Genomic DNA, 27,634 nt, shown 5'->3' with positions numbered 1-27,634 from the left:
AATACATTGTAGTCTACATTGCACTGTAGAGAACCTACTGTTCTTATAAAACTATTTTTATATATAACGGCTTGAATTAAAGTTTAAAATACAAAAATCAATTATGGTTCAAAAATCTTGTAAAACAGTCAATTAAAAAAACAATTCATAAAACGGTCAATTAAAAAACAATTTGTTACAGTCAATTAAAAAATATTATATACATAATATACTTCAATTTCAACAGAGAAATTATCAAATTGACAAGTAAATAAATAAAAACATAAAAGATAAAGTGAAGGCAGCAAGACTGAGAAAAAGGCAGAAGATGAGTTTCGATTTAAAAACTAAAAGTATTATTGTATGTGATACACAGTGGTTGAAATTTTGGAATAAGAATTTGGGTACACTACTTCACTTAGAAAACATTTTGATTTGATAATTTATTTATGTGGGACAACAGCTTGTGTTATCTTTTCATTAATTTATTACAATTTATATAAGCAGTTCATGTTTAAGAAACCACAAAAGTATTACTTTAGATAAAAAAAAGCACATTTGTTATATACTTGACATTTTCAATTAGGTAGATACATGTGAAAGAAATATTTTTCTAAAAAAAAAAAAAAAAAAAAAAATGAAAATTTAATAGAGAACTAATTCCATTTAGCCTCATTTTGAAATTAGTAATGCAATCCAACATGTTTGCTGTATATGATTAAAAAAATTTTTTTAATTTTTTTTTTTGGGGGGGGGGATTCTTTTGTACCTCATCATGTAATCAAACTTATTTCATAAATTACGTTAAATGTTAAAAAAAATCAAAACAAGTCTCTCGTCTACCCTCGAACCCATTAAATCACACTGAATAATAAAAGAATAACAAACAAAATGAAACCATTTTTTTTTTGTCGAAACACATCCATGAAGGCATTTCAGCAGTTGTTTTCTACATTAGTTAAAGAGTTTGTATCGCCCCTCATCATCTTTTTCTTTCTTTAAAGTCCAGTATCTTTTTTGCCACTGAAAGACCAAAACAACAAGTGGAATGGCACAAAGAGCACAAATACCAGCTAAAACATAGGCCACATCAAGTAGACTTGAATCATCAGGTTCCATCGTTTGGAATAAACAAGTACTGGTATTCACTAAAAAAGAAAATAAAGAATGTTGCATAATTATTAGAAAACGGTATCAAAAGTTGATGAATAAATTTGGAAATTTAATGATACCAAACATACCAAAATGCTGCTGGTGATTTTATTTTACAAGTGTCTCCCCCCACACATACACACTTGTATTACTTGCACAATTCTTAAAATAAAATTTGCTGGAAAATAGTTGGATCATTCTATTGCACTAGAAAATACCTGACTCTTGATGCAATCCTCTGCCTATACAAGAGTCTCTATTTACTAGCTTCCTTACAAGGGCAAAGTTAGCAAATTAAAAACTGAACTTGGCTAACTTTGCCATTGTAAGGAAGCTAGTAAATAGAGACTCTTGTATAGGCAGAGGATTGCATCAAGAGTCAGGTATTTTCTAGTGCAATAGAATGATCCAACTATTTTCCAGCAATTTTTTATTTTAAGAATTGTGCAAGTAATACAAGTGTGTATGTGTGTGTGAGGGGAGGGGGGACACTTATAAAATCACCAGCAGCATTTTGGTATGCTTGGTACCATTATAGCAAGTATGCAACTTAGAGTGAAGGTTACATATAAAAAAAGATAATCGATTTTTGAATGACAAAGGAAACGTTCATGTTCTAGAAATATTCATGTATGTTTAACAAGATTTAACAAAACTGAAAACATATCACACATTCAAAATTAGACCCTGACTCGCACAGTTCTTTCAAAATTAAATGCCTAGCTCATACCGTTTTCGCAATGAGATGCCTGGCTAAACAGACACCTTCGCAATCAGACGCCTGGCTAAACAGACACCTTCGCAATCAGACGCCTGGCTAAACAGACACCTTCGCAATCAGACGCCTGGCTAAACAGACACCTTCGCAATCAGACGCCTGGCTAAACAGACACCTTCGCAATCAGACGCCTGGCTAAACAGACACCTTCGCAATCAGACGCCTGGCTAAACAGACACCTTCGCAATCAGACGCCTGGCTAAACAGACACCTTCGCAATCAGACGCCTGGCTAAACAGACACCTTCGCAATCAGACGCCTGGCTAAACAGACACCTTCGCAATCAGACGCCTGGCTAAACAGACACCTTCGCAATCAGACGCCTGGCTAAACAGACACCTTCGCAATCAGACGCCTGGCTAAACAGACACCTTCGCAATCAGACGCCTGGCTAAACAGACACCTTCGCAATCAGACGCCTGGCTAAACAGACACCTTCGCAATCAGACGCCTGGCTAAACAGACACCTTCGCAATCAGACGCCTGGCTAAACAGACACCTTCGCAATCAGACGCCTGGCTAAACAGACACCTTCGCAATCAGACGCCTGGCTAAACAGACACCTTCGCAATCAGACGCCTGGCTAAACAGACACCTTCGCAATCAGACACCTGGCTAAACAGACACCTTCGCAATCAGACGCCTGGCTAAACAGACACCTTCGCAATCAGACGCCTGGCTCAACAGACACCTTCGCAATCAGACGCCTGGCTAAACAGACACCTTCGCAATCAGACGCCTGGCTCAACAGACTTTCGAAATGAGACGCTTGTATCATACTACAGAAACAAAATGAACAACATTCAATAATAAATTGATATATTGTTTTAATAACATTTTTATGAGAATTACTTTCTAATAAATATATTAAATTAGTATTAGTAATAAACACCATTAAAATAATTGCAGTATCTTTTCAAAGAAACAAGTCCATAATAGTGAAAGAACTTCTTTGGTTATAGTGATCTATGCTATCGTGTCACTTTATCAATAGAGTTCTTTATGACGAATTAGTAGAGGTGAGAAAGCAGCCTCTTTCAACTTCCTGTTAATCCAATTTATTATTAACTTGCAAGGCCTGTCGAAATTCCACAGAAGACTCATTCATATGTAATATATTGATATAGCTGTAGATGTTCAGCACAAATGGAGACGCTCTGATATTATAGTAGCTCTTTTATTAAAACTGCAAAAGTATTTAAGCTAACAGGGATGTCCGGCATAGCCTGGTTATAAAGTACGCTCAAATATGATATTTTAGTTCTTGCAGATTTTGTATATATTACTACTATCGATTTTTATCTATATAAAGTTGCGATTTAAAAAATAAAAAATATATATCCATATAACTTAGGTGCATCAGCTTGAATTGAAACTGAAACCAAAACTTATGAAAAATTATTGGTAAAATTATTTATTACAAGAAATAGAAGTCTATAACAATTAAACAACAGCCACTTGGATGTAAGCGTGACACACAAAATAAATAAAACATATGTTATCCTATTAATATATAGATTACTTTTTGCTTCCTTTTCTTCCCTTTAATGTCACAACATGACTTGCCATGAAATCTACAAAAGTTCAAAGTGCACATTGGACTTACCTTTGCTTGGAAATGGACCTTCAATTTTTGATTTTATAGTTTGGACATTGTGCGCATGGCAAGTCGTTTCTGCAAAACCAATTGATTTGTTGGCTCTGTCAAATATGATGTAATAGCCCTCCATAACGACAGCACCTATAACTGTACCTGAAAGAGAAAAGATGTGCTTGTATTGTATTGAACAGGTGACTTAGAAACAAGAGTCTTGAACAAGCATTAATCATTTGAGATCTTATTTTATGAAATTTTTGCAGAATGAAGTTTTAAAAATGTCACCTTTTTAAAAAGAATTTAAATTAGCTAAAAAAACTTTTTAAATTGTTGAAATAGAATGTTTTTTTTTGTTTTTTTTAGATGCTACTAATTCAAAATTTACCAATATCAGAATTTATAAAAGCCAGAGATAGGTTTAGTTTGAAAATCAATTACTAAAAGACATTCAATATATGCCAACAAGTAAAACAGTGGTTTTGATGCTGGTAGTTGTGTGTGGTTTTTCTGTCCAGGGATACAATTGAAAACAAAAACTCTATAACAAGATCAAACAACTGTTCTCAAGTCAAATTTTATGATCATTCTGATGATGGTATCTTGTAGGAGTTTTCTTTATTTTAAAACTAGCAGGACCCGTTAACTGGCATTGCCCGGTGGTAGCATGCGCACTGACTTTTTTTGGGGGGGGGGGTTGTGCACGTCAAATCGATTATTAATTTTGAGGTTGGAAAAATGGTATAGTGGTCAATTCAAGCATGGCTCGTATTGGTGAAGCAAAAGGTAAAATTGATCATTGGTCCAAGTATCTATATGATCGTTGGTGGAACCAAGACTGACTATCACTCATTTCAACATTGGCAATGGATGGTCATGATCAGCCTTCATTTGTGACACAGTGAATTAATCGGAAAGAACCAGCTAACAGTGAATGCAATCATTAGTTCAAACATTAAAAAAAAAGTTAATAGGTAATTATTTTACAATTTTTATATTATATTATTATTTTTATATTTTATATATGGTGTAGATATGAAATAGCCATTCACTATTAAAATGCCTAACAAGTAAACAAATAGTAACAGATTTGATCGGCATACATCATTTGAATAAACTTACAATCAATGTTCATGCATTTTCATTAGAATCCAAACAAATTAAAAAGTCATCTAAAAGTACAAAACATTAGTTTAGGTCGATTTTCAACTTTCTTTGAATATCAAATATGTTCATGCGGCAAAAGTTAGATATTTGTCTGGGGTAAGTACCGACATAAAAAACTAGATTTTTTTAAGCAATTAGTTTTAAAGATTGTCTGATAAAGTAATAGCAATCTAGTTTTAGTATCAGCATTTAGCAATACCCATCCCCTCCCCTCAAATAAACATTTAGAATTTAAAAAAAAAAAAAAAGTAAAAAAAAATCGACATATCCTACTAAACATGTTCATACCCGAATCAGATCCCGCAATGGCAAACTTGAAACAGTCTCCATTATTCAACATGGAGTTAGAAGCATCTCCTACAGCTCGCAAATATTGCTGGAAAAAAAGAAAAAAAATTGTGATAATACATGGGTCATCAACCCCCAAAACAACAAATTAGTACAAACACATTTTCAGAACAAACAATAGCCTACAAAGAATGTATTCTTTGCATCAGGAGCATTATGTTGTAGGTCGGCGAATGCAGGATCCTCATCTCATCCTCTCTTGCCTGACTGCAACGTAATGGTAGATCCATGATCAGATGATTCTGCGATGTAAAATTTTACCAAACCCAACACATTTGGTTGGAGAATTTGCTGAAAGGAGAGTTTGCCCAGCAAGGAGGTTATCCTAAGGGTGAATCAGTTATGCTGGTATGATAATGTGGAGCATTGACCATCTTGAATAAAATCTTGCAGAAGCATGGATGCCTTGAATTGCAGGAAAATTGACCATCCAAAGGAAACTTGGAAGCAAGTCTTTAAATGAGATCATACAGAGTGGAATTTACTTTGGAAACAGTTGACTTGTTGAACGGTGAAAACTGGAGAGCGAGCTTACAAAAACAGCTGACACCTGGAAAAAGATGGCACTAATTTGAATGATGGGTTTTATCTAGGGGAAATAACTAAAAACTCAATTTTCACTAATTGTGTCCAAAAACTATTTTTATTCATAAAAATCGAAATATTGAATTTCAAGTAAAAACCACTGGTATCTACTTAATTCTTATGTTGCAGTAATTCAAATATTCAAAAATTACTAAAACCTATAAGGTCAAAAATTAATTATTAATGAAAACAGTTTTCAAATACAATTAACAAAAATTGAGTTTGTTAGTTATCTCCCCTAGATAAAATCCATCAAACTAGCAGTGATAAAGTGAAATTAAATGAATTTCAGAACTCATGAGTTGAGAGTCACTATCCCTAAATGTTCACAGAAACATTCAGTTAAATCAGGATGAAGCAAAAGAAATACATAGTTAAAAATAAATGGGTGACTTGCTCAGTTAATTAAAAATTAGGGATTAATTACAACAAAAAGCCGTGAGGAAACAAACATTTGATTAACTCATACTTAGTATAATAGATATAAATATGATTTAGTTCTGTTAGACATCCTCACAAACTTGAGAAAATTAAAATTCCATAATGTTGCATAAAGAGGAATGATATGTTCTAATCTTGGGTCCAGTGGCAAGGAAAGGCCCAAGATTGACTGAAAACAATGCCGAGACCACATACAGCACCTGGAATTTAGTACTGATCAGGCTTAAGGTTGCTTAACTTTGGTGATCTGATCGGAATCAATGTGAACGTGATTATACCGCATATGAACAAAGAAAAAAAAAATTGAATTCTACTGAAACGTGAAGAACTCGCATTTTTGTTACGATAAAATTTTGATATCAACATGCATGAATCAAAGAACAAGGTTGTAATGAAATAAACATTTTAACGCTCTAGTTTCATACATTCTTGGTGGAAAATCTTTCATTGGTAAAAGATGATTCCGCTTATTTTTTTGGACATGTTACTATATAAAAATGATGTTAAGATACAGAAAATAATGTTGGTGTTTTACTGGCATGCTCCAACAGACCAGAGATGGTTAACCTGGCAGATGGCAATTTTGGGCAAGAGTTTCAGTTAACAACTGGGGTCACATGTGACTATACAGGTCTCTTCTCTGCGTCATGAGTTTTTTGTTTTAACTTCAAATAAGGCATATTGCCACTGAGGCATACAAGATTATCATGATTTAGGGGCCAAATTTATAGTGGGCATCCAAAGTGGGGAGTTGTGTAGTAAGATGTTTATTCACACTGCATTTAAATTTCTGCATGTTTGTACAGTAGAGGAAACAGAGAATTCCAAAAGCAAGCAGTTTAAGGAAAAAATCTATCCAAGAAGAAATTTTCCGGCATCTGTGGATCTCAACAGTGAAGGGGTGGAATTTTGCAGCTAGCTGGGGTAGTGAAGAGCATTTAGATTGAGGGGGTATAAGTGCAATAAGTTCATAAGAAAGCATTCTGTGTAAATACTTGTAAAATGAGCTAAGTACTGGTAAGTAACATTGTGGTGATTCGACAGGAGTTTGAACTTTGTAGAGAGTGCAGGACCTATTAGATTAGAGACTATTTTTTTATACCATATCGAATGGGTGCACTAATGTGGCAACAATACTCCATTGGTGGCTTTGTAGCAAGGTATAAGATATTAGCGGATGTGTGAAGTTTTGACACAGTAGAAGGAGCCCATCTTTACGTACGGCAGCATCTTCAGGTTACTATCATAACTAGGTGGATGGTTCTCCCCTCCCAGAGGGGAACAACAGCAGGCACATAGCCGGAGGAGTGCAGAATCTCAGATGCTGAAAAGCATCTGAGACTGTATAATGCTTCATATTGATTCAACTGAATGTTTCTGCAAACATTTAGGGATAGTGACTCTCGAGTAATAACTCATCAGTTCCTCCATTCATTTAATGTCATTTTATCACTGCTAGTTTGAATGATGGGTTTTATCTAGGGGAGATAACTAACGAACTCAATTTTTGTTGTCTTTGAAAACAGTTTTCATTAATAATTAATTTTTGACCTTATAGGCTTTAGTAATTTTTGGATATTAAGCAAGATCGGAGATGTGCCGCTGTACAACTGAGGGATAGTTGCAGTAACCACGCCATTAAACTCTGGCTTCAATTATTAGAACAATTGCTGTCAAAGGTGAGACATTGCCTCACCCCAGAGTCTGTGATACTAACAACACTCAAAATACCAAAACTAAATGAAAACATAACAGTATAATTTTACTGCACATCAAGAAAATCAGACATGGAGAAGAAATAATGTTCTATTTTTCAGTTTCCATTTTTCAACATGGAGATACCAGTAATATTTTGATTTATTTTTTAATAATATCAAACACCACGATTTATGTATAATTTTAGTGTTTTTGTTACTTTCTAATATTGTTGTAACTGAGTGCCTAGAATTTTAGACAAGTTTATTAAAACTGATTTAAATCAAAATGTCATTTCATGAATTCCATTGTCGGGAATATGTATGAAATTAAATCCTGAACAAAAACTCACATGAGGGGAGATAACCAAATGAAATACTGAATTGTTGCCAGTGACTAAAGCAATTGTAATTGGAGGAAAGCTACGGAATGGCACGTCAGAATTCTCCCAGCAAAGCATATCTTCCCCTTTCCAGAAGATATCGGGCGGTCGTTGATTTACCACCTGAAAAAATAGATAAAAAAATTTTTAATTAAAAATAGAAAAATGCTAAAATAATTACACACAAAAATAAAAAAATATTTAAAACAAACATTTTGATAAATATCTATTTATATAAAGTTAGGCGTGTGTGTGTGTGTGTGTATACATATTCTTTTGTTTGAGGGAGGTGGTATTTGATTAACACTGTTGGGGAACTATGATTTAATATACTGTTTTGTTTTAAAATACATGAAACCGTGTTTTATAGTAAACAACACGTGAGTTCGGGAGAGCAAGTTGATTCAGCAATTGCATATGACATATTGACAAAATAATTTTCCAACAAAGAACTAAAAATTACATAAAAAATTTTTTTATTGTTTTCAAGGTTAAAAAACTTCCAAAAATATTTGTATATTTGTATGTATAAGATTTACTCTTAAAATTTTAAAAAAAAATCTCCTTTATTGCCCACATTCAATCTTACTCTGATGTCATCAGTTTAAATTTAAAAATGAAAAGAAAAGCTATTATGCTCGACCCAGTAATTCTACTAAAAGTTTATACGCTTCAAATTCTTAATATCTTCAAATTTAGCAACACAATGATAGCACAGGGTATGGAGTTGGGATGGTCGTTCCACTGTTGTGACAACACGTGGTTTAGCAGGTTATACTGCAGTACTTGCTGAAGTATTGTTTGCAGTACTTGCTCAAAGAATCTTCAGAGCTGTATTTCTTTTTTGCAGGGAAATTTTGCCATCTTCCCATATACTGTGGCTGGTTTTCCCAATTGACCAGGCTTAATGTTGCTTAACTTTGGTAATCACCTTAGAAAAAACAACACTATTCCATTTCCATTTGATGAAAACTAGTTTCCTTTTTCTTTTTCTTTTTTTTTTTGTTGCAGACCATTTACTAGTTGACCAGTTGTGTATAAATCCCAAGAGCGATGGGAGCCTTCTATCATGTCTGAAAATGACACAATGTTCAACAAGTAAAATTGGAGATGTGCTGTTGTACAACTCATGCTCTCTACCAATCCAAATAAAACAGGACCATTGCCAGCACCCTTAAAATGCAAATCCGGATAGTTCAACACTTGAGGGCACAGCTCAACAAAGTTTCCAGCCACGGTTATGATCTTTTGGTGTAGTTTCAAGTGAGGGCCACATCATGCCACCTCACATCTTCAAAGTCAGCATTAAAGTGTACCTGGATGTGTTGAAGAATGTGGTGATCCACTGGTGCAATCAGGTGGCCGACCATTGGGAGTGGCAGCAGAACTATGCCGGCCGACAAGTCCAAAGAGGCCCAGGCTTAGCTTCAGAAGGAGTGCTATGACTTTGTACCCTTCACTCACTGTCCTCCCCCAACCTGAACCCACTGGACTACTTCATTTGGTCATATGTCAAGAACATCACCAACATGACCTCCCACAACACCAAAGCCAGCCTGATTGCCACCATCTGCTGAGTACTTGTTGAGCTCCTGCCAGCGCCTGTAGAAAAGGCATACTCCCAGTTCTAGACTCGTATCGAGGTGGTGATTGAAACTGAAGGCGGCTACATTGAATAGATATCAGCTCTACTACATAATCAAGTTACCTGAATTGATTTTTTTCAATAAAAGTTTTAAACTAAAGCTGTGGTGTTGTTTTCTTTAGGGCGACAAATTTATCGTTCCACCCTGTAATTATGCAAAAAAGGTAAAAGTAAGTCTGTCCGTTACATATTGTGGCACTATGCCATAAGTGAAGACTAGTTCAACTCATGAATTTTGAGAGTATCACAATATGCATTTCGGCATGACTTGGCGATGAATGGAAATATACCCAGGCAGCCAGTAAGTTAGGTGATGGCGGTTCAGGGGTCAGCTCCCTGGACAAAACAGGGAGATGCAGGTATTGCTTACGTAAGAAATTAGATCACATGTTTGGAGGATTGGAACAGAGTTTGCGAGGCAGTTTTATGCCTGGGAAGTAAAGAGACAATGTGTGCAACACTGAAAAACCTAAGTGAATCTTCTCGAGACTGTTCCTGACCAAGTTTTAAGAAAATTAATTAAGAAAGAGATAATTGTAGTTTATATTTTACTAGCAGAGCTACCCGGCATTGCCCAAGACAAAAGTAACCCATTTCTTTTAAAAACCTCTATTGCTGCCTATATGTTTCTTTATTTTTCTCTCTCTCTCTCCAATCCTTGCTTTCTTCTCCGCCTAGCCCATTCCCCTCTCTCTCTGTCTGGACATACACATGTAAAACTCTTATTTATATAATCGATTTCTTGGGGAACAAGTTAAACTTTTCGGTGCAACTACACTATAATAGCGAAATTCAAAAAACAACATCGATTAAAGATAACAAAATGATATCAACTGACTTTTTGTGTTAAATTAAATATCATTACTTTTAGTTGAAACTAATTAATTGGCCAAAAATGTAAATATTACAGCATTATTTATTAAAAAGACAAACAAAAAAAAACAAAAAGCAAACTTGATCTTTATCATAAAAAAAACGGCACCATATTTCATGATATAACAAAGGAAGTAACTCAGTTATGCTAAAAACAAGGCAAAGCACACCATATTTTTTATTGGCAATAGTTACACTATTTATTTCCCTTTGGAACTCTCTGGTGTTTTTTTAGCAAAACATTATATTTTCATTAATTTCCATCAAAATATGTTTTCTTTAATACCTTTTTCTACCTTATTGCTTTTCATAATTTTTGGATATGTTCATTACTGTGACATGACGATTAAGTAGAGACCATTGGTTTGCCTTGAAATTTAATATTAACAAGTGAAGCATGCATGGCCCCCGTGAGTGCAGTGAAGTGAACAAAGCAAAAAAAAAAAAAAAAAAAAAAAAGAAGACTAACTTCAGCCCCTCCCCTCATGCCCCTATTTAGCCCAAAAAATCCCTATAGGACGTCAAATCCTGGTGAAAATGAACAAACGATGCGGTTTTAAGCCTTAACATATGTAAATTTGAATTCTGCACCATATAAAAAAAAGAAATGATTAAGTTCATCATTTGCTCCTCCCCCCCAAGTCCCCAAGGCCTGAGCATATTTTAATTTGAGTTCAGCACCATGCAAAACTGCTAAATAAACATACAGAAAATTTTGGACAAATATAGTAAAATAGTCCCCAAAATGGAGTGTTTTTATTAGCCCTAAAAGAGTTCCTAGGGTACACTCAAGAGTTATTGCAAAGTATAGACAAACAAAATTATATAGAAATCAGTTAGTTACAATTTTTCAGAAAGTTTTATAAAAATCCAAGGCATCGATTTTTAATAAGCATAAAAGTGTCAATTTAAGCCATTTTTAACCTGAAAGGTTGGGGGGGGGGGGGAAATGGAGTTTTCTCGGAAAATTTGTTCTGTTACTTTTTTTTACTCCTATCATGTTTAATGTCCATGCAAAATTTAAACAAATTTCAAGGCATAGTTATTGAGAAAAGTGCGGACAGACCAACGGACAAGGGTGAATTTACAGGTCCACCCTCGTTTTGTCGAGAGACGAAAAATTTTGAATTTTGCTATAATAGTGTAGTTGCACCAAATTTTCTTTCCAACTTCGTACATAATGACATTACAAATGGATTCAAAAGATAGAACTCTCTTAGTGAAAACTGTCACAGTTTACCCCCTGAGAATGAAAATATTTATCTAAATTTAGATATTATTCATCCCAGGCATTGCTAATCAAGAATATATAAATGTTGTGGATGTTAGTTTTGTAGATTTTTTACTTTTAACTGGATATACAAACACACATACACACAGGGGGTGATGGTGGCTCAGTGGTTAACGATGCGGGTGTGCCAAGTTTGGACTCAATTCATTCCACAGAAATGCTTTCACTTAGGATGTTGACAACCTTCACATGGTCCCTCCCTAAGCATTCAATATCCTTCTAGAAAGAATTTCTAATAGAATAATATTGGTGAAACGAATGCCAATGAAAATCATCGTGAATAATGTTCAACAAACAAACAGACAAACAAACAGACAACTGTCCTTTATGTATTAGATTAAAAAGCTGAGGTCTTGCTGACATGTTAGAGGTAGTTATCTCAACTTTCTGTTTTATTGATTCTTTTTTTTTTTTTTTTTACTGATGAGTCATCATTTCTTATCAAGGTCTAGAAGCCACTCAAGGGCAAGGGTTAAAGAGGTCGTCGGTTGAACAACAATTGTTTCTGTTTTTCTTTTGGTTCTATAATAGGATAACAATTAAACACATGCTTACAAACTATATGGCATCGTGTTCTTTTGTTATTTTATTGCGCCACATAAAATTGCATATCGTAAGATTCCCCTCACCCATTCCTGGAAATAGAGTTCCCAAAAAGACGTCTGAATCTGATGCACAAATGAAAGATAAAGATGCTATCTTTATTGTTACACATCACCGGATTTTTCTCTATGGCATCCAAACTAATTTTATAGTTTGCATGGATTTTCCATTTTTTTTTAATCTTTCTTCACATGGAAAATTCTGCTTTTAACACACATACATGACAAATATTTCTATAATAGCAGAGATTATAAGTTAAAAAATATAAACAAACATAGTAGTCAAAACATGAGTTTCTTGCACAAATTATTAGCAGTGCCAATTTTGTAAGAATTAAGTCAATATTTTTATGACAGTGATTTATATATATATATATATATATATAAAGAAAAAATTATTTTCTTTGAACAATTTTGATAATAAAAAAATCGAGTATACAAAAGAATGCTTCTCTAAGAAAATTTTGCAGCTAAAATAGTCATAACCCAACCGTTATCCAAAAACCAACTCTCACCAGTGAGAAAAAAATATTTTAGATACAATACATACCTATGATTAAAAAGCCAATCAAAAGTAAATAAAATAAAAAAATACCACACTCAATGTTTTGAAAGAAAATAGATAAAGCAAAGAACCAAAAAGTGCCAGAAAGAATATTATCCAATATATCAAGTTCATTTATGGCAGATCCAATCACAGTTTATGAATTAAGTCATGTGATTAGTCACATAATAATCAATATTTTTCCAATTATACAAAAATAAAAAGGCTGGTTTTGTATATTGGAAAAAAAAATTGGTATATAAAAAGTCTGGTATATAAAAAATAATTTGGTAAAAAAAAATAATTTGGTAAAATCTAATTTGATTAAAAAAAAAAAAAAAAACTGGTAAAAATAATTAGTAAAAAGAAATAAGATTTGCTAAAAAGACAACTTGGTATATAAAAAATAAGTTGATAAATAAAAAATATGTAAGTAAAAAAACTCAAAACAACATCGGATAGTTTTTTGTTTTTTTTACATGGTGGTCACCACTTATCAAGGCCCAGAAGCCACTCAGGGATAAGGGTTATTGCAAGTACAGTACGTTAGTGTGGAGATTTGATGAAGTGTTTACTTAAGGGGGCGGTTCATTAGGAATTTGTTAACGTTGGACTTGAAGACATCCAGGTTGTAGTCAGGTGGGAAGCAGGCAGATGGAACAGAGTTCCACAGGCGTGCAGTTCTAAGAAAGAAGCCTTGTTCATGGAATCCACGTTTTGATTTAGGCACAGATAAAGAATTAGAACTAGTATTTCTTGAGTAATCATAATTATGCAGCTACTCTCTTAGATTATACTCGTAGTTCAGCCCTACTTTGCTCGGACCCTGTGTACTGTTCATAACTTTATGTGCATATGTATGTGTGTGTGTGTATATATATATCAAAAGTTGAGTCATGTCCAAATAACCTACATCTAAAATTTCAAGTGTTTACACTCCAAATTGGCGGAGCAGTTTGGTAGAGTCTGCAACGATCAACTCTTTCAACTTTAACCTCTTGGCAGCCAAATTTTCACCCAAAAACTGATTAAAAAGCTTGCTGCATGTCTGAATACCCTTTATGTAACATTTCAAATGTTTAAACTCAAAATTGGCTGAATAGTTTGCTAGAGACCACAAAGGTAAAATCTTTTGAACTTTGAACCCTTGGCAGCCAAATTTTCAGTCAAAAAATGATTAAAAAGCTTGCTTTATGTTCGAATACACTTTATGTAAAATTTCAAATGTTTAGACCAAATATTGGCTGAGTAATTTGGTAGAGACTGCAGAGGTAAATTTTTTTTTAACTTCGACCCCAATTATGACCTCTTAACATTCATTGTTTTGTGTTCAAATCAAATTAAAAAGTTTAATCCATGTCCAAGGAACCTACATCAAAAATTTCAAGCGTTTAGACCCAAAATTGGTGGAGTTTGGTAGAGTTTTCAAAAGTTAAATTGTGGAACTTTGACCCCTTGAGAGCTAAATTTCTGACCGAAAACTGATTAAAAAGATTTTCCCAAATCTCAATACTCCCCATGTCAAATCTTGAGTCTGTAGACTGAAAATTGGCAGAGTAGTTTGGTAGGGAAATGTACACACAGAAACACGGAGACAATTTCAATTTTATAGATATGATTATAGAAAATAAAAAATCATGACAAAAATTAGATTATGTTGAAACTCTAATTTAATGAATTGAAGTCAGCAAATAGAATATGATTTCATACATTTAGCTGGAAATTTTATTTCGGGATGGGGAACTAAATAAGTATCAAGTCAAGATTTATTTTATAATTATACAAATTGTAAAAAAAAAAAAAAAAAAAAAAAAAAAAATGAAAACAAAAAGCATTCATCTGAATAAACAGAGACAATGTCAGGGTCTATTTTTATCTTAAACAAACAGTATAATTATCAAAATAATTTTTCAGATAGAGAGAGCGAGAGAGAAAGAGATGCAATTCCCAAACTTCAGAAGGTCACCTTCAACAGAAATTCACCAATTTCAATAAAAATTATATTTTTATGAATAATCACCAAAAATAAATATACTCAATTTTGAGACATTTCTAGCATCATAAAGAACTCAAAGAAACCTGTAAAAATAAAAGTTCCCTGCAACTTAGATAAAAGCAACAAAATGTATACTTACACCATAAAAGGTTAGCATGGGAATCTACAGAAATGAAATTTTCAAATTATGAAGCCAAGAAAAAATAATTAAATAAATAACACAAAGACTTAAATTTCTGTGGAAGTTTTGTTTTTATAGTCAAAATGCAATTATTTTGCATTAAGTTGACTTTGTTTTGAACTGATAACGCATTATCAAAGAATGAACTATGATTTCTTAGATCTATTTGTAATACAAGGCCTTTTAGCTCAAATCAAAGTTTTGTTTTATGAAACTCATCCTAAGATATCCTCTTCCGAACTAGTGTCCTTATTTACTTGCTTCGGTTTTTAAATGTGGGGAAATTTCAACTCCTTTCAAAGAGGCACTCTGGATCAAGATGAAAACAAAATTTCCCCAGTCTAGAAGAACTTCTTGTCAGATTTCCCAATGTGATGAAATATTGTAACTATCACCATCGGTAAGCCAGACTTTTGTGGAAAATATGAAACTAAAAAGGAGAATCTTGATCAAATCATGGGAGTGATCTAGCAATCAAATGCTAGCCATATTACAAAATTGGACGGTAGCATACCTTGCTTCTATACAACTAAGAGGAGTACATCTGTGAGCTGCAGATCTAGAGAGATAGCGATTGGCTGCTTCCCTATACTAAAAATTAAGACATTCCAGTTCTCGTTAGTTCACCTAAGTCAAGCGACATCAATTCTAAGCAGTACCATATGGGAATACCAGGTGCTGTATGTAGATGGACAACATTGACATCTTTCTGCAAAACTGCAAAAACCCAACATCATCTCTCTTGAAAAGGATATACATGCAACCGAGAACAGTTTGTGAAGTTGATATTCCCTAGAAACTTCCTCCTTTCGAAGGAGCCATTTCAATCTACCTAGAATGAATGCCATTGGTTCTTCTTCTACCTTGAAATATTAACCCAAACTGAAACAACAACAAACGACAAACATATACATCCAACACAGCTTAATGTGGCACCATCGATTATGCCGTCAATTATGCAAATGGATCTGGCGTATGATGACTGTTGCACGGATGAACACAGTATCACTGCATGAATTGATGCCAAGTACTGATGTGTGTTGTAGAAAATGGTGGGAAACATTAGCACATTAACTTGACAGAGACTGTTGCAGTGGCCAGAAGCATCAACTTGGCACTACAGTGAGTGGTGACTAATCTACTTGCAAACAGACTGGATATAAGTTTATTACTGGGTTTTTAATATATTGACAATAACATTAGAGAGATTAATACATTGGCTCATCATGCTCTGGAAATTGACTGCAGAATAAGGATCAATGATAGATGTAGCACTTTACAAATCTCATGCAACTAGAGCCAATCAACTTGCTAGAAGGAGAAAGAACCCATGGAACCGGTGTGTTGCATCCATAGAAGAGCTGATGTCTATTTGCATACAAACCTAATTCAACAGAAGCACGCATTATACATTGTAAAACTAGTTACTGCTTAGATTTTTAGGGCAGCTATTCAGATGGCAGAAACTGAGGAGTGGTAATCCATAGATCCGATTCCAGTGCATTAAAAGGCTGGCAGACTGGATTTACATCAGAATTGGAACAGAGTTTGAATGAATGTAGTCACTATTAAATGTTAACAGTACAAGGTGCTTCTCTATCTAAAGGATATTACTATCACCATCATTTGGCAGTTGGTGTCTGTGTTTTACTAAAGAGGGCCAACTTTTCCACGAGTAAATGCAATTAGTAACCACAACAGCAATGCTGCATGTTTAGTTGAAGTGCAAGTTTGCAATTTGAAAAATATTTAGATAAGAAACCATCCATGAATTTTGTTAAAAATTTTTTTTTTTAAGTTTTTTAAGGTAAAGTTTCATGCTAAGATTTCAATCCACTTGAAGTCCTACCGAAGTTATGGCCACTTCTATAGACTGATAGACTCACTTATCAGTCAATTTTTTATGCCCAATGATTAAATAGCTGATAATTTTAATGTGGTCTCTGGATTTCAAACAGGATTGTCATTTGAAAAAAAAAAATATATACTAATTTACTAATTATTAAATAGAACATTTTGGTAGAAGATTCATAAATTAAAATTGTTAGTATGAATAATTGTGGTTTTTGTTTTTTGTAGCTCAGTTTAGTTTCGTATATACAAACATTTTATAATTGTTGATATTATTTTCATAATTGTGTATACATAACTTGGAATTAATAAATTTACTAATTATTAAATAGAACATTTTGGTAGAAGATTCATGAATCAATTAAATTGTTAGTACGAATAGTTGGGTTTAATGACTTTGTTTGATAAATTCAATATGGCATAATGGAAAAATATAAAGGTAACTGCAGCTTCTCTTCCAATTTTCGGATTTTCACCATGTCAAATCACATTTCAATTCCGTTTGACGGATTGATTATTGCTATTTCTTCTGATGAGTTATGGGCATAATATATTCACTAATTGATATAATAATTAAGTGATTGATTTTGCACTACGAAACAGATACTGTCAAGAATTGTATACATCGACTGATTTAAAGGAATAAATTATAAGATAGTCAACATCATGATTTTTGGAAGATAAATTTTTGTCATTTATTCTATATATATATATATATATATATATATATATATATATATATATATATACACATTATTGAGCAAAAGAGATAAAAAGTGGATTTGGCATTTGAGTCAGCTAGCAAGTAAGTTGTGAAACTGGCTTGTCAAGCTCAGAGTTCTTATTCCAAGCTGCCATTTACTAGAGTGTCATTTAAAACCTCTAAAAATAAAATATCGTTACTTGTTTTAAACTGGAGTTGCAATTTTGTTTAGAGAGAAAATCCTTTTGTTACATCTGTTATCAATTACGGTATAGTCTTTAAAAACACAATTACATCTATACATCTATTCTATTCGCTATATAAAAGACTGTGTGTGTATGTGAGTTCCTCCTCATAGGTTCCAAAATGGTTGAGCCTATCTTTTGCAAATTTCACACAAAAATATTTTATATATCTGGCAGTGTTCTTAGATAGGTTTTGTACAGAAATTCATCCACTAAGCATCGAAAAATAAAAAAATCTGATCTAAAAGTAGTCCTTTCTTACAGATAAAAATGAATTTTTACAGAGGAAATATTTGACGTTACACTGGCTAAGGGAGATAATTCTCAGCAAATCATTTCTTAAAAAAAAAATATATATATATATATATATATATATATATATATATAACTATTGTCATCTTTTTTTTTATTCAATTTTCACCCTAAACAAAGCACAGTGTCACTTTGAAGTAAGGAGCTACTATCAAGGACATATTGCAGGGGTATTATGAAGGGAGATGAGTAGCAAGACGTCTGTTCACATTACACTTGAACTTCTGTATGTCAGTACAGTTGAGAAAAGCAGAATCTCGGAAAGGAGTTCCAAAGTCTAGCAGTTCTGTGGAAGAAACTATTGGAGTAGAAGGCTTTCTTACATCTAGGGATCTCTACTGTGTAGGGGTGGGATCTAGCAGCTTGTCTGGTTTGTTGGGGGTATTTACGTCGAGGGGATACAAGTACTTGTAGTTCGTCAGCATTCACCACTAAAATACTTGTAGAACAGGCAGAGGGATGCAATATTACATCGATGGGACAGAGGTTGAAGCTTAGATGACAGTTCAGGACTCATCAGGTTGGCGACTCTTTTGAACCCTGTTCAGGAGCGAGAGATTAGTAGCAGATGCACCAGCCCAAATGTGACAACAGTACTCCATACATGGGTGAATCGTGGCCTTATAGAGGTACAGGATAATTTCAGGCAGAATAGCTTTCTAACACGGTACAGAGAGCACACCTTCTTTGCAGCAGCCTTGACAATGCTCTCAACGTATCTATTCCAACTCATGTTTCCTAAGAACGTTAAGCCGAGGAGTTTAAAAGTACTACTTTCAGATAATGTGTTTTTGACTATTGCTATTGATGGTAGAGAAGGTTTTTTGTAATTATTGAAGGAAACAAGCTTAGTCTTGGGAGCATTAAATGTGACCATCCATTTTTGTCTCCATTCCACTATAGATTGGAGGTCTTCATCTGGAAATATAGCTCAATGGTAGAGATCGAATGGTCCTTAACCATTTTATTTTAATTTTTTCTTATTAACGAGTTCAATTTTTGATAAAAGAAGAGGTACCATTTAAAATCGCCGCAAATCATTTCTTCATTTGCATATTCTAAAATTAAACATTAATCAGAAGTGAATCAGTTGACGTGATATTGTAAACAAACACAGATGGAATTTGATGAACGACATCATTTTTTTTTTTTTTTTTTTTTTTTAATTTTCTTTGCAAATTAATCTTCCTGACAAATTATTCCTTGTAACATATAATCAATAGAGGATTGATTCTATAATGTAATTGTGTATGTTATCTCATATATAAAATAGAGTGAGAAATTCCCCCGTACCATTGACAGGTATAACTTTCACCATAAGCTACAGATAAAAATCTGTTTTGTCAATTTTTTTTTTTGTACTAAATTTACATTCAAATTAATTGATTTTTATATTTAATTCGATCAGCAATTTCTCCACCGAATGCTAATGTCATAGATGGAGGCAGAGAAGATATGCCTCTGTCAGTCACAGTTCTTCTTACAACTACTTAAATCGCTGGCTTCAAATATTTCGTAGGATCCATAATTTTTACATAACTATGTGTTTATTATTAAAGAATTAACAGATAAAACACTCATTTGCCATTTTTTGACATTTTTCTCCCACAATATCAAAACCAGAATTAATAGGCAGGAAAAAAAGGAGTTTCTTGAAATAATGAAAAGAAAATATAAACTCACCAAAACATCCTGTTTCAACTTGTCCACAACAGCCTGAAATACAGTGTAAGGCAGACGCAAATTTGTGGTTCCACTGTCGACAATAGTCTTGTCAAAATTATACTGAAAAATAAAATTAGGGTTCAAATAGAAAACATGTTTGTTAAATTTTAGAAACAAGCAATTTTTATTATTTTTATCATTCAAAAAATCTTAAAGCATGAAAATCATATTTTTAAGGATTGCTTCAAGTGTGACACCATGCGTGACCCATCGTCGACCTCCAACGCCGAGTGTGTGAACTTTTCATCAACTATTCTACTAATTGCCGGATTGACATTTTCTCACCGGCGACAGTCGACGGGAACACATGTGGGTCTACAAGTATAAGAATAAAATAAAACAAACACAGGAAAAACACAGATGCCGATTCTTAACATACGTATCAGTTGGAATCTGGGCATGTGTGAAACTACCCTCTACATACTGAGGTTCACATTTATCTCTACTGTCGAAGCCATTTTTGCTGGTTATTTAATTAATTCATCTCTGGTTGTTGCTTTCGATCGGGTTCAAACCATGATCAGTTTTCAGTGGCGTTCAAACTCCCATCCGTTGCCAACGGTAGCTCAGTGTCAACTCACTACTCAGTGTTGCGATATCAAGTCCCCCACCCAGGGTTATTGGAAGCTGCCCTTCCCTCCCCCTGTTAAAAGTCCTGGTTTTCCTTTGTTATCTGTTCTGTAGGCTTCTATTGTCATTGTTAAATCTAAAAGGCTCGATCTAAAAATACCTACAGTTTCATTGTTTTCTATTTCACATTTCATTGTAAGACACTTCCTATCTATTGTCCCCACCTCTCAGCACTTAATGACATAGTATCACACAAGCATTAGTTCTCAAATTTTAAACAAGAAACTAGATTCCAATTTTATCTATACTCCTATAAATTTTTTTTTTATGTGTATTGATATTCATATTAAAACCCCTTTTTTCTATTTATTTAAAAAGAAATATAACATATATGGATCGTGAGAATTGCATTCATCTGCAAAAATGTAGCTAATTTGCATGTTCTTTTCTATATTTATTTTAATTAATTCCCTATTAGTTTTTTTTTTTTCTTATGGAATGATCATCTTTAACTATTACATGTAATTATATTCATGCAGATATTCTACATGATTTATACTTGCATAATATTTGCATAAAAAGGTTATAGTAAACACTCACCTCTTTCTATATATGTTTATGTATGCGTTTTTACATATTTATTTAAAAAAATTTTGCCTACCAAACTCCTGTTAGTTTTTGGTTTACAGATATGAAACTTAACATATTTGAGTTTTGGCCAGAGAAAAATCAGTGCAAAAGTGTAACAATTAAAGAAATGGAATTTGCCAGGTGAAGTTCAAACAACAGCATTACAAATATGTATGCATAACATAATAGCTATTGGTTCATGTTTTAATTTTTAGCCTTGCAGCAAACACGTCTTCATAGCTCAGGCATTAATGTCAAAGGAAAAAAGTAAATCGTAAGCTAAACGTTTTGGTTTCGATTCTCAGTGGTAGTGCATGAGTCATGTTTTTTTTTTTTTTTTAACTTTTCAAATCATTACTATATATTGGGTCCAATATAATAAAATAATAAACAAGTCGCGTGTGCTGCATGTGAGATGAAATGATGAATGTGAGAAGTGTGAAGGGCCAACGTTGCCTTCACATTTTAGCCAAGTTTCAGAAAAATCTAATGGATGGGGCAAAAACTACAAGGTAAAAAGTGTCATTTTTGGCAATTTTGGGGCATTTGTGACTCCTTTTGAGCTCCTGGGAACACCAAATCCCTGTGAAAATGGACAAACGGTGCAGTTTCACACCTTAAGACATGTATATTTGAATTTAGCACCATGGAAAACCACTATATAGACGTACATACAGTTTTTGAGCAATATGAAAAAAGAGCTCCCAAAAGGCATGTCTTTTAACCCTAAAAGTTCCAGAGGGATGAGAACCAGAATTTTGCCAGGATCACCCATACTGAATTTATATTAAGAATAATAACCTCCACATTTTGGTCAAGTTTCAGGAAAATCTAATGGGTGGATCAAAAGTTATGGGGCAAAACATGTCATTTTTGGCCATTTTGGGTCATTTTTTTCCTCTTTTGAGCCCCTGGGGACGCCAAATCTCGGTGTAAATAAATAACAGTACAGTTTCAGGCCTTAACATTTGTATAATTGAGTTGACCACTGTGAAAAACCATTATATAGTCAGACATATCAAGTTTTTGAGAAATATGAAAAAAGAGCCACAAAAAGGGGCATTTTTAGCACGGGGACGCAAACCAGAATTTTGCCAGGGTCACCCATACTGGATTTATATTAAGAACAATGGGCTCCACATTTTGGCAAAGTTTCAGAAAATTCCAATAGATGGATCAAAAGTTATGCCATTTTGGGGCATTTTTGACCTATTTTGAGCCCCTGGGGATGCAATGGGAATTTTTGCAAAAATGTTTTTTACTGTGCACATCTATTTAATAAAATACAATTTGTGGCAAAATTTTAGGAAAAACTAATGCATGGATATCTGGCAATCGTCCGGACTAACGGATGCACAGACACTATTAAAAACATAGGTCCCTCTCTGGGGGAGGGGGGGGGACCAAAAACATTTATCAATAGGAAGTTGGCAATAGTGAAGAAAGGACAATAAAAACAACCTAGCATATAGATAGTAACGACTATAGAAATATAAAAGTATTTTAGATCAAAGCGAGATAAGTAGCCATCAAACTAATAATAATTCTAACACCTCCCAACTTTCACGGCACTTCCCTCCTACTCTGAAAACTAAAAACAAATGAATCCAAAATTATTTATAAAATAAAAAATTAAAAAAAAAAACGAGAGATATGAAAACGAAGGATAAAGAAATAAATAAAAAAATAAACTAATAACACTTGTCAAAAGTGTGACCATTAATAAAAGATATACAACCATAAAAAGAACCTAAGGATATGGGAAATTTTTAATCAAGTACAATAAAGAACCACCTAAGACCTACTAATGACAACTAACATGGGGAAACAGGATCCCTCTTTCCCCATCTGCCAAAAAACTCTATTGCTGACATTCACAAAGCCTATCCCCCCCATGTAGATTGCACCCAAATATCTTATAAAACTAACGTGGTCTTGACACCCGTTTCAAAATCAAATCTTGGTAATGGTGAATAAAAGGGGAGCCTAACTTTCAAACACACCAGAAGTTGGCACCCGCGTCTCTAAATTCAGGTATGGAAACACAAAATCAATACAATTATCTATATAAGAGCCAGGTACGTCCAAGGATGGAATATTGTTGCCACATCTGGGCAGGAGCTGCTAGAAAGGATTTGTCCTACCTTGATAGAGTTCAAAATAGACTTCGTAGCCTCGTAGGAGATGTCCTTTTCTCTTCCTTGCAACCTCTATCTCACAGAAGAGATGTTGCGAGTTTGTCTCTGATGTATTGTTATTTTCATGGAAGGTGTTCAACTGAGCTTCAATCTATGGTCCTCCCTCGCCAAACTTTCACAAGAAACACTCGTCTAGCTGTACACACTATCAATAATTCCCCCCACTCTTTATCTGTGCCTAAACCTAAACGTAGATTCCATGAACAAAGCTTCTTTCTTAGAACTGCTCGCTTGTGGAATTGTCTTCTGTTTTCCTGCTTTCCGGCTGACTACAATATGGTTGTGTTCAAGTCTAATGTAAATAAGTTCTTGATGAGCCATTCTATATAAGTTATCAAATTTACCAAATTTTCATTACTAATGATTACTATATTGTCCAATGTCTACTGTACACTCTTTAACCCTTATCCTTGAGTGGCCTCTTGGCCTTGATAAGTGGTGATGCCTATGTAAAAAAAAAAAAAAAATTCCCAATCTATGTTTATTTTTTTTCCCCATTATAATAAAAACAAAACTATGTAAACTTTTTATCAACTATTTAAAAAAAAAATTTGTTTAATCCGATATCTTAATGTCATATAGATATATATAAACTTAACTAAACAGTTAAAACTGTAAAAAAAATATGACACAATCATGTTTCATGTTTCTGTAAATAAACATTTTTTTTCTAAATAGTTTGACAAAATATATAACGTATTAACTTAAATAAACATAGCTATTTGAAAAGATATACAATTAAAATATTTTTTAAATTGAAAAAAAGTTTACATGTTTTATATATTTTTTTATTAGAAGGGCGTGAAAAAAATAAACATGAAATATAATTGAAAATTGCATTGATTCTGTGCTTCCATACTTCAATTGAGAGACACAGAGCCAACTTCCGGTGTGTTTGAAAGTTAGGGTCTCCCTTTATTCACCATTCCCTAAATTTTTTCTGGTGTGATGTAGTGCTGTCCCTGAATTGGGACTTCATCGAAACATGTATGCACATATATAACCAATAATGTTTGTATAATAAACAGACTATAACTTTGAATATTTGGTCTATAGAGTTAAAATTTCATATATAGGGTATTTCGACCTGTAGCACACTTTCGATTTGGTTTTGAGCCAGCAAAAATTGCTGCTACGGAGTCAAAATTGAAAACAAAACAGTTGACCTTGGTAGGAGTAGTCAACTAAACAGGTTTACATGCACACATCTACATTCATATTTTTTATTTTTTTATTTTTAACAATTTATGTGTATGGGTATGACTCAGGGGCTAAGGAATGTAGCTGGAGAATTGTATGTTTTAGTTTTGATTCTGCCTGATGACGCCCAAGTCATATTTTTCTAATTATTTATATCATTTTTCAAAATTAAAGTTATTTTCAAAACTTAAATTTAGTTTAATTTAACAAAAGAAGAAAAAAGGAAAGAAAGAAAATCAAACTTTACCTCTTTACAATCCAAGTCTAGACTGGTTCCGTTGACTAGCATATCAGCGATAAGTACTTCATAATAACTAGTCTTTTGGATAGGCGTATAATAAATGGGTTCCTGATACATCGTTTCATCAATATTGCCAAGAACCTGAGAAGAGGAAAAGTAAACAAAAATTAAATGAATTAAAAATGCAATTCTATATTTATAAATGAACATTTGTATGTACAGGATTCACTCCTAAACTGATTAACCTATCATTATTTTAGAGCACAGCTGCTAAGCCTAAGAGTGTTTAATGTAGAATATATTAAGTTAAAGGAAGTAAAAAGAGGGTGGAAACTCTTTGTAAAAATTCAGATACCCCCGATTATGAAATTTAATAACATATATTTGACATCAATCAATAGATATTCCTCACAATTCAGTTTTTTTCACAGCATTTTAAAGGATTTTTAGGAAGTGCAGAAGTTTAAGTAAAATTAAATTTCTTTGCCCAAAACAAAATAAAAATAAAAAAAAGTAATGAAATAAAACGACACCTCCTTCCAATTTAAATGCACTGCATTTATTTTTTAACAAAAACAATAAGGTGAATAAACAAAGGTCTAATTGGTGAAAGTTCTTTCGAAGTCATTATGATTAAAATGTTAGGTGAAAGCCCTTTGTGGAATTAATGAGCGTGTGAAAATAATGAGATTATTTTAAAGTTTGTTTTTATTTGGTGAAGTTCGCCTTACTTAAAGTCTCATGAGGAAAGTAATTCGTGAGGAAAGTGATTTGTTGTTATTAATTGAGAAAATGTGTGGAATGAATGCATGTGTGCATAAGTGATTTTTGAGTGTCTGCGTGGCGTGTGTATCATGGTGTTAGCAGTGTTGGCGTTGGCAGCGACGATGTTGTGAAAACAAGAGGCATGTTCTCATTGTGTTATCGAAGCGAGAAGAAAGGAAAAACTGAAATCTATACATAGAAGGCTGATGCATTTTATACATTTTTGGCCGGCTCCAGAACATGATGGCTCCTGCTGATATTTTGGCTTTTGGAAAAGCGTTAAAAAAACAATCTTAATTTTTTCATTGGTTACTTGTGTCACATGATGCTGTCTTCAACTATGCCTGCCAAAAATATGTTCATTTTACTTTTGTTGTTTTGAGAAAAGTGTGGGTGTATTTGAAATTGTGCCGTTGCTGACAAAACCTATTTTTTGTGCAAAACACGCGGGGAAAATTGAAATGAATAAAGGGGGGGGTGAGAGAGAGAGAGAGAGAGAGAGAGAGAGAGAGAGAGAGAGAGACTGCACAGAAGCATACTATGGACATAACGTCTTTATTTTTTTCCCATTCATTTTCCTTCAATGTTTTTACATTGCTGCATTCATTTTTCTTCATTAAATTTTTTCATTCATTTTCATTCCTTTTTGCTTTTTTTGTTTTTAATATGTTCATTTATTTTTTTTTAAATTCATTTTTCTTCATTTAATCGTTTTATTCATTTTTCTTTAATTTATTTTCCTTAATTTTTCTTTTGTTCATTTTTTCTCATTCAATTGTTTTCATTCATTTCTTTCATTTTCTTCATTCTTTTTTCATTCATTTTCCTTAATTCAATCTTTTTCAGTGATTTTCCTTCCTTTGTTTCATGTAAATCTGATTCGATATAGATTAAGCAAGATTCCTTGAATTTCTATTTCTTCTTAATGTCTTAAATTTAAGTCGTAAATTTTAGACACTTTCTCAAATCAAATCATGTAATGGATTTTGATCAAAATTGAAAAAAAAGGATTCTAGACGTAAGGTTTAGTATGATTATATGTTGATTTTAATCTTTGTATCTGCTGATTGAATGTAAAACAATCACCCCAATACCAACATGTACATCAGTAACAAAATGAGAAGATTTTCATCACCATCTTTGTTATTCTGCTTTTCCTCACAAAAGAGGCAGACGCCATCAATATTTCTTTTCATTATTTTTTTTATATCAAGTGGCTACTTGGCATTTTCTTTGGTTTTTACAAACATCATTGACTTGCCTAGACTATCTTTACCTAAGGATCTAATTATTTACAGCTGATCATAAAGTTCAAAAAAGATAAAAAATAGCCATACAGAAATCTGTTTATATGCATTAGCAAGGAAAGAATATCTTTCACTTTTAACTTAGAAATCAAATGAATAGAAAATCAGTATTTGAATTAAATATTAATTCAGAGCATACAACTTTAACATTTAGAAAAAAATTCCTTTCTAACAAAGTTATCTTGTTCGATTTTCAAAGTCAAACCCAAATAGCAATTTGTCTGATATATAGCTACTTGATTCAAACTAATCTATTTTTATTCTTCCACGATGTTATTTGCATGAATATATTTTATTTAATCTCATGTTTTTTCCTGAAAATACTTATTCCAGTTGAGAAATCTGTTAATATGGAGATATTTCACTTGTATTATTTAGATTCGTCAGACTACTGCTCTCATCTTGAGTGTGACTTTCACATTTCGGTTGATGTAACCTCTGACCTTCTTCAGGTGTATCTTGTTAAACTCTGGAATGTTTCTGTCAAACTCGGGAATTTGGATATGATTTGTTTGAAGGTTCAATCCTCAGTGTGGGCGACTGAAAAATACAATTGCAAATTACTTAGGACCTCTACCCAGTCATGGCTGATGGAACAAGAGCACGCTACCCCTGTGAAGTAAATAAAGGGTTC

The 27,634-nt window shown here is 33.3% G+C and overlaps 1 protein-coding gene across 2 annotated transcripts in view; it reads right to left on the bottom strand.

Annotated features, from left to right (window-relative positions):
* Positions 1–318: 318 nt before the first annotated feature.
* The window catches only part of LOC145303511 (beta-secretase 1-like), a 163,658-nt gene continuing 136,342 nt past the window's right edge, over positions 319–27,634 (bottom strand). The window contains exons 6-12 of one of the 2 annotated variants that reach the window (XM_080144944.1): positions 24,935–25,069; positions 20,048–20,149; positions 15,212–15,235; positions 8,092–8,244; positions 4,959–5,046; positions 3,516–3,662; positions 706–1,127 (exon numbers count right to left, since the gene is read on the bottom strand). In XM_080144944.1, coding sequence (XP_080001070.1) covers positions 934–1,127; positions 3,516–3,662; positions 4,959–5,046; positions 8,092–8,244; positions 15,212–15,235; positions 20,048–20,149; positions 24,935–25,069 — 843 coding nt within the window. In that variant the 3' untranslated portion in view covers positions 706–933. Of the gene's footprint in view, positions 1,128–3,515; positions 3,663–4,958; positions 5,047–8,091; positions 8,245–15,211; positions 15,236–20,047; positions 20,150–24,934; positions 25,070–27,634 lie in introns of both variants that reach the window. The other variant, XM_080144945.1, reaches the window with a different exon arrangement.

This window comes from Euprymna scolopes, chromosome 19 (assembly GCF_053919585.1).
Source record: "Euprymna scolopes isolate OS-2025 chromosome 19, ASM5391958v1, whole genome shotgun sequence".
In the NCBI taxonomy this organism is placed as follows: Eukaryota; Metazoa; Mollusca; class Cephalopoda; order Sepiida; family Sepiolidae; genus Euprymna; species Euprymna scolopes.
The sequence above is the reverse complement of the archived record's forward strand: the minus strand, read 5'-3'. Positions and strand labels throughout refer to the sequence as shown.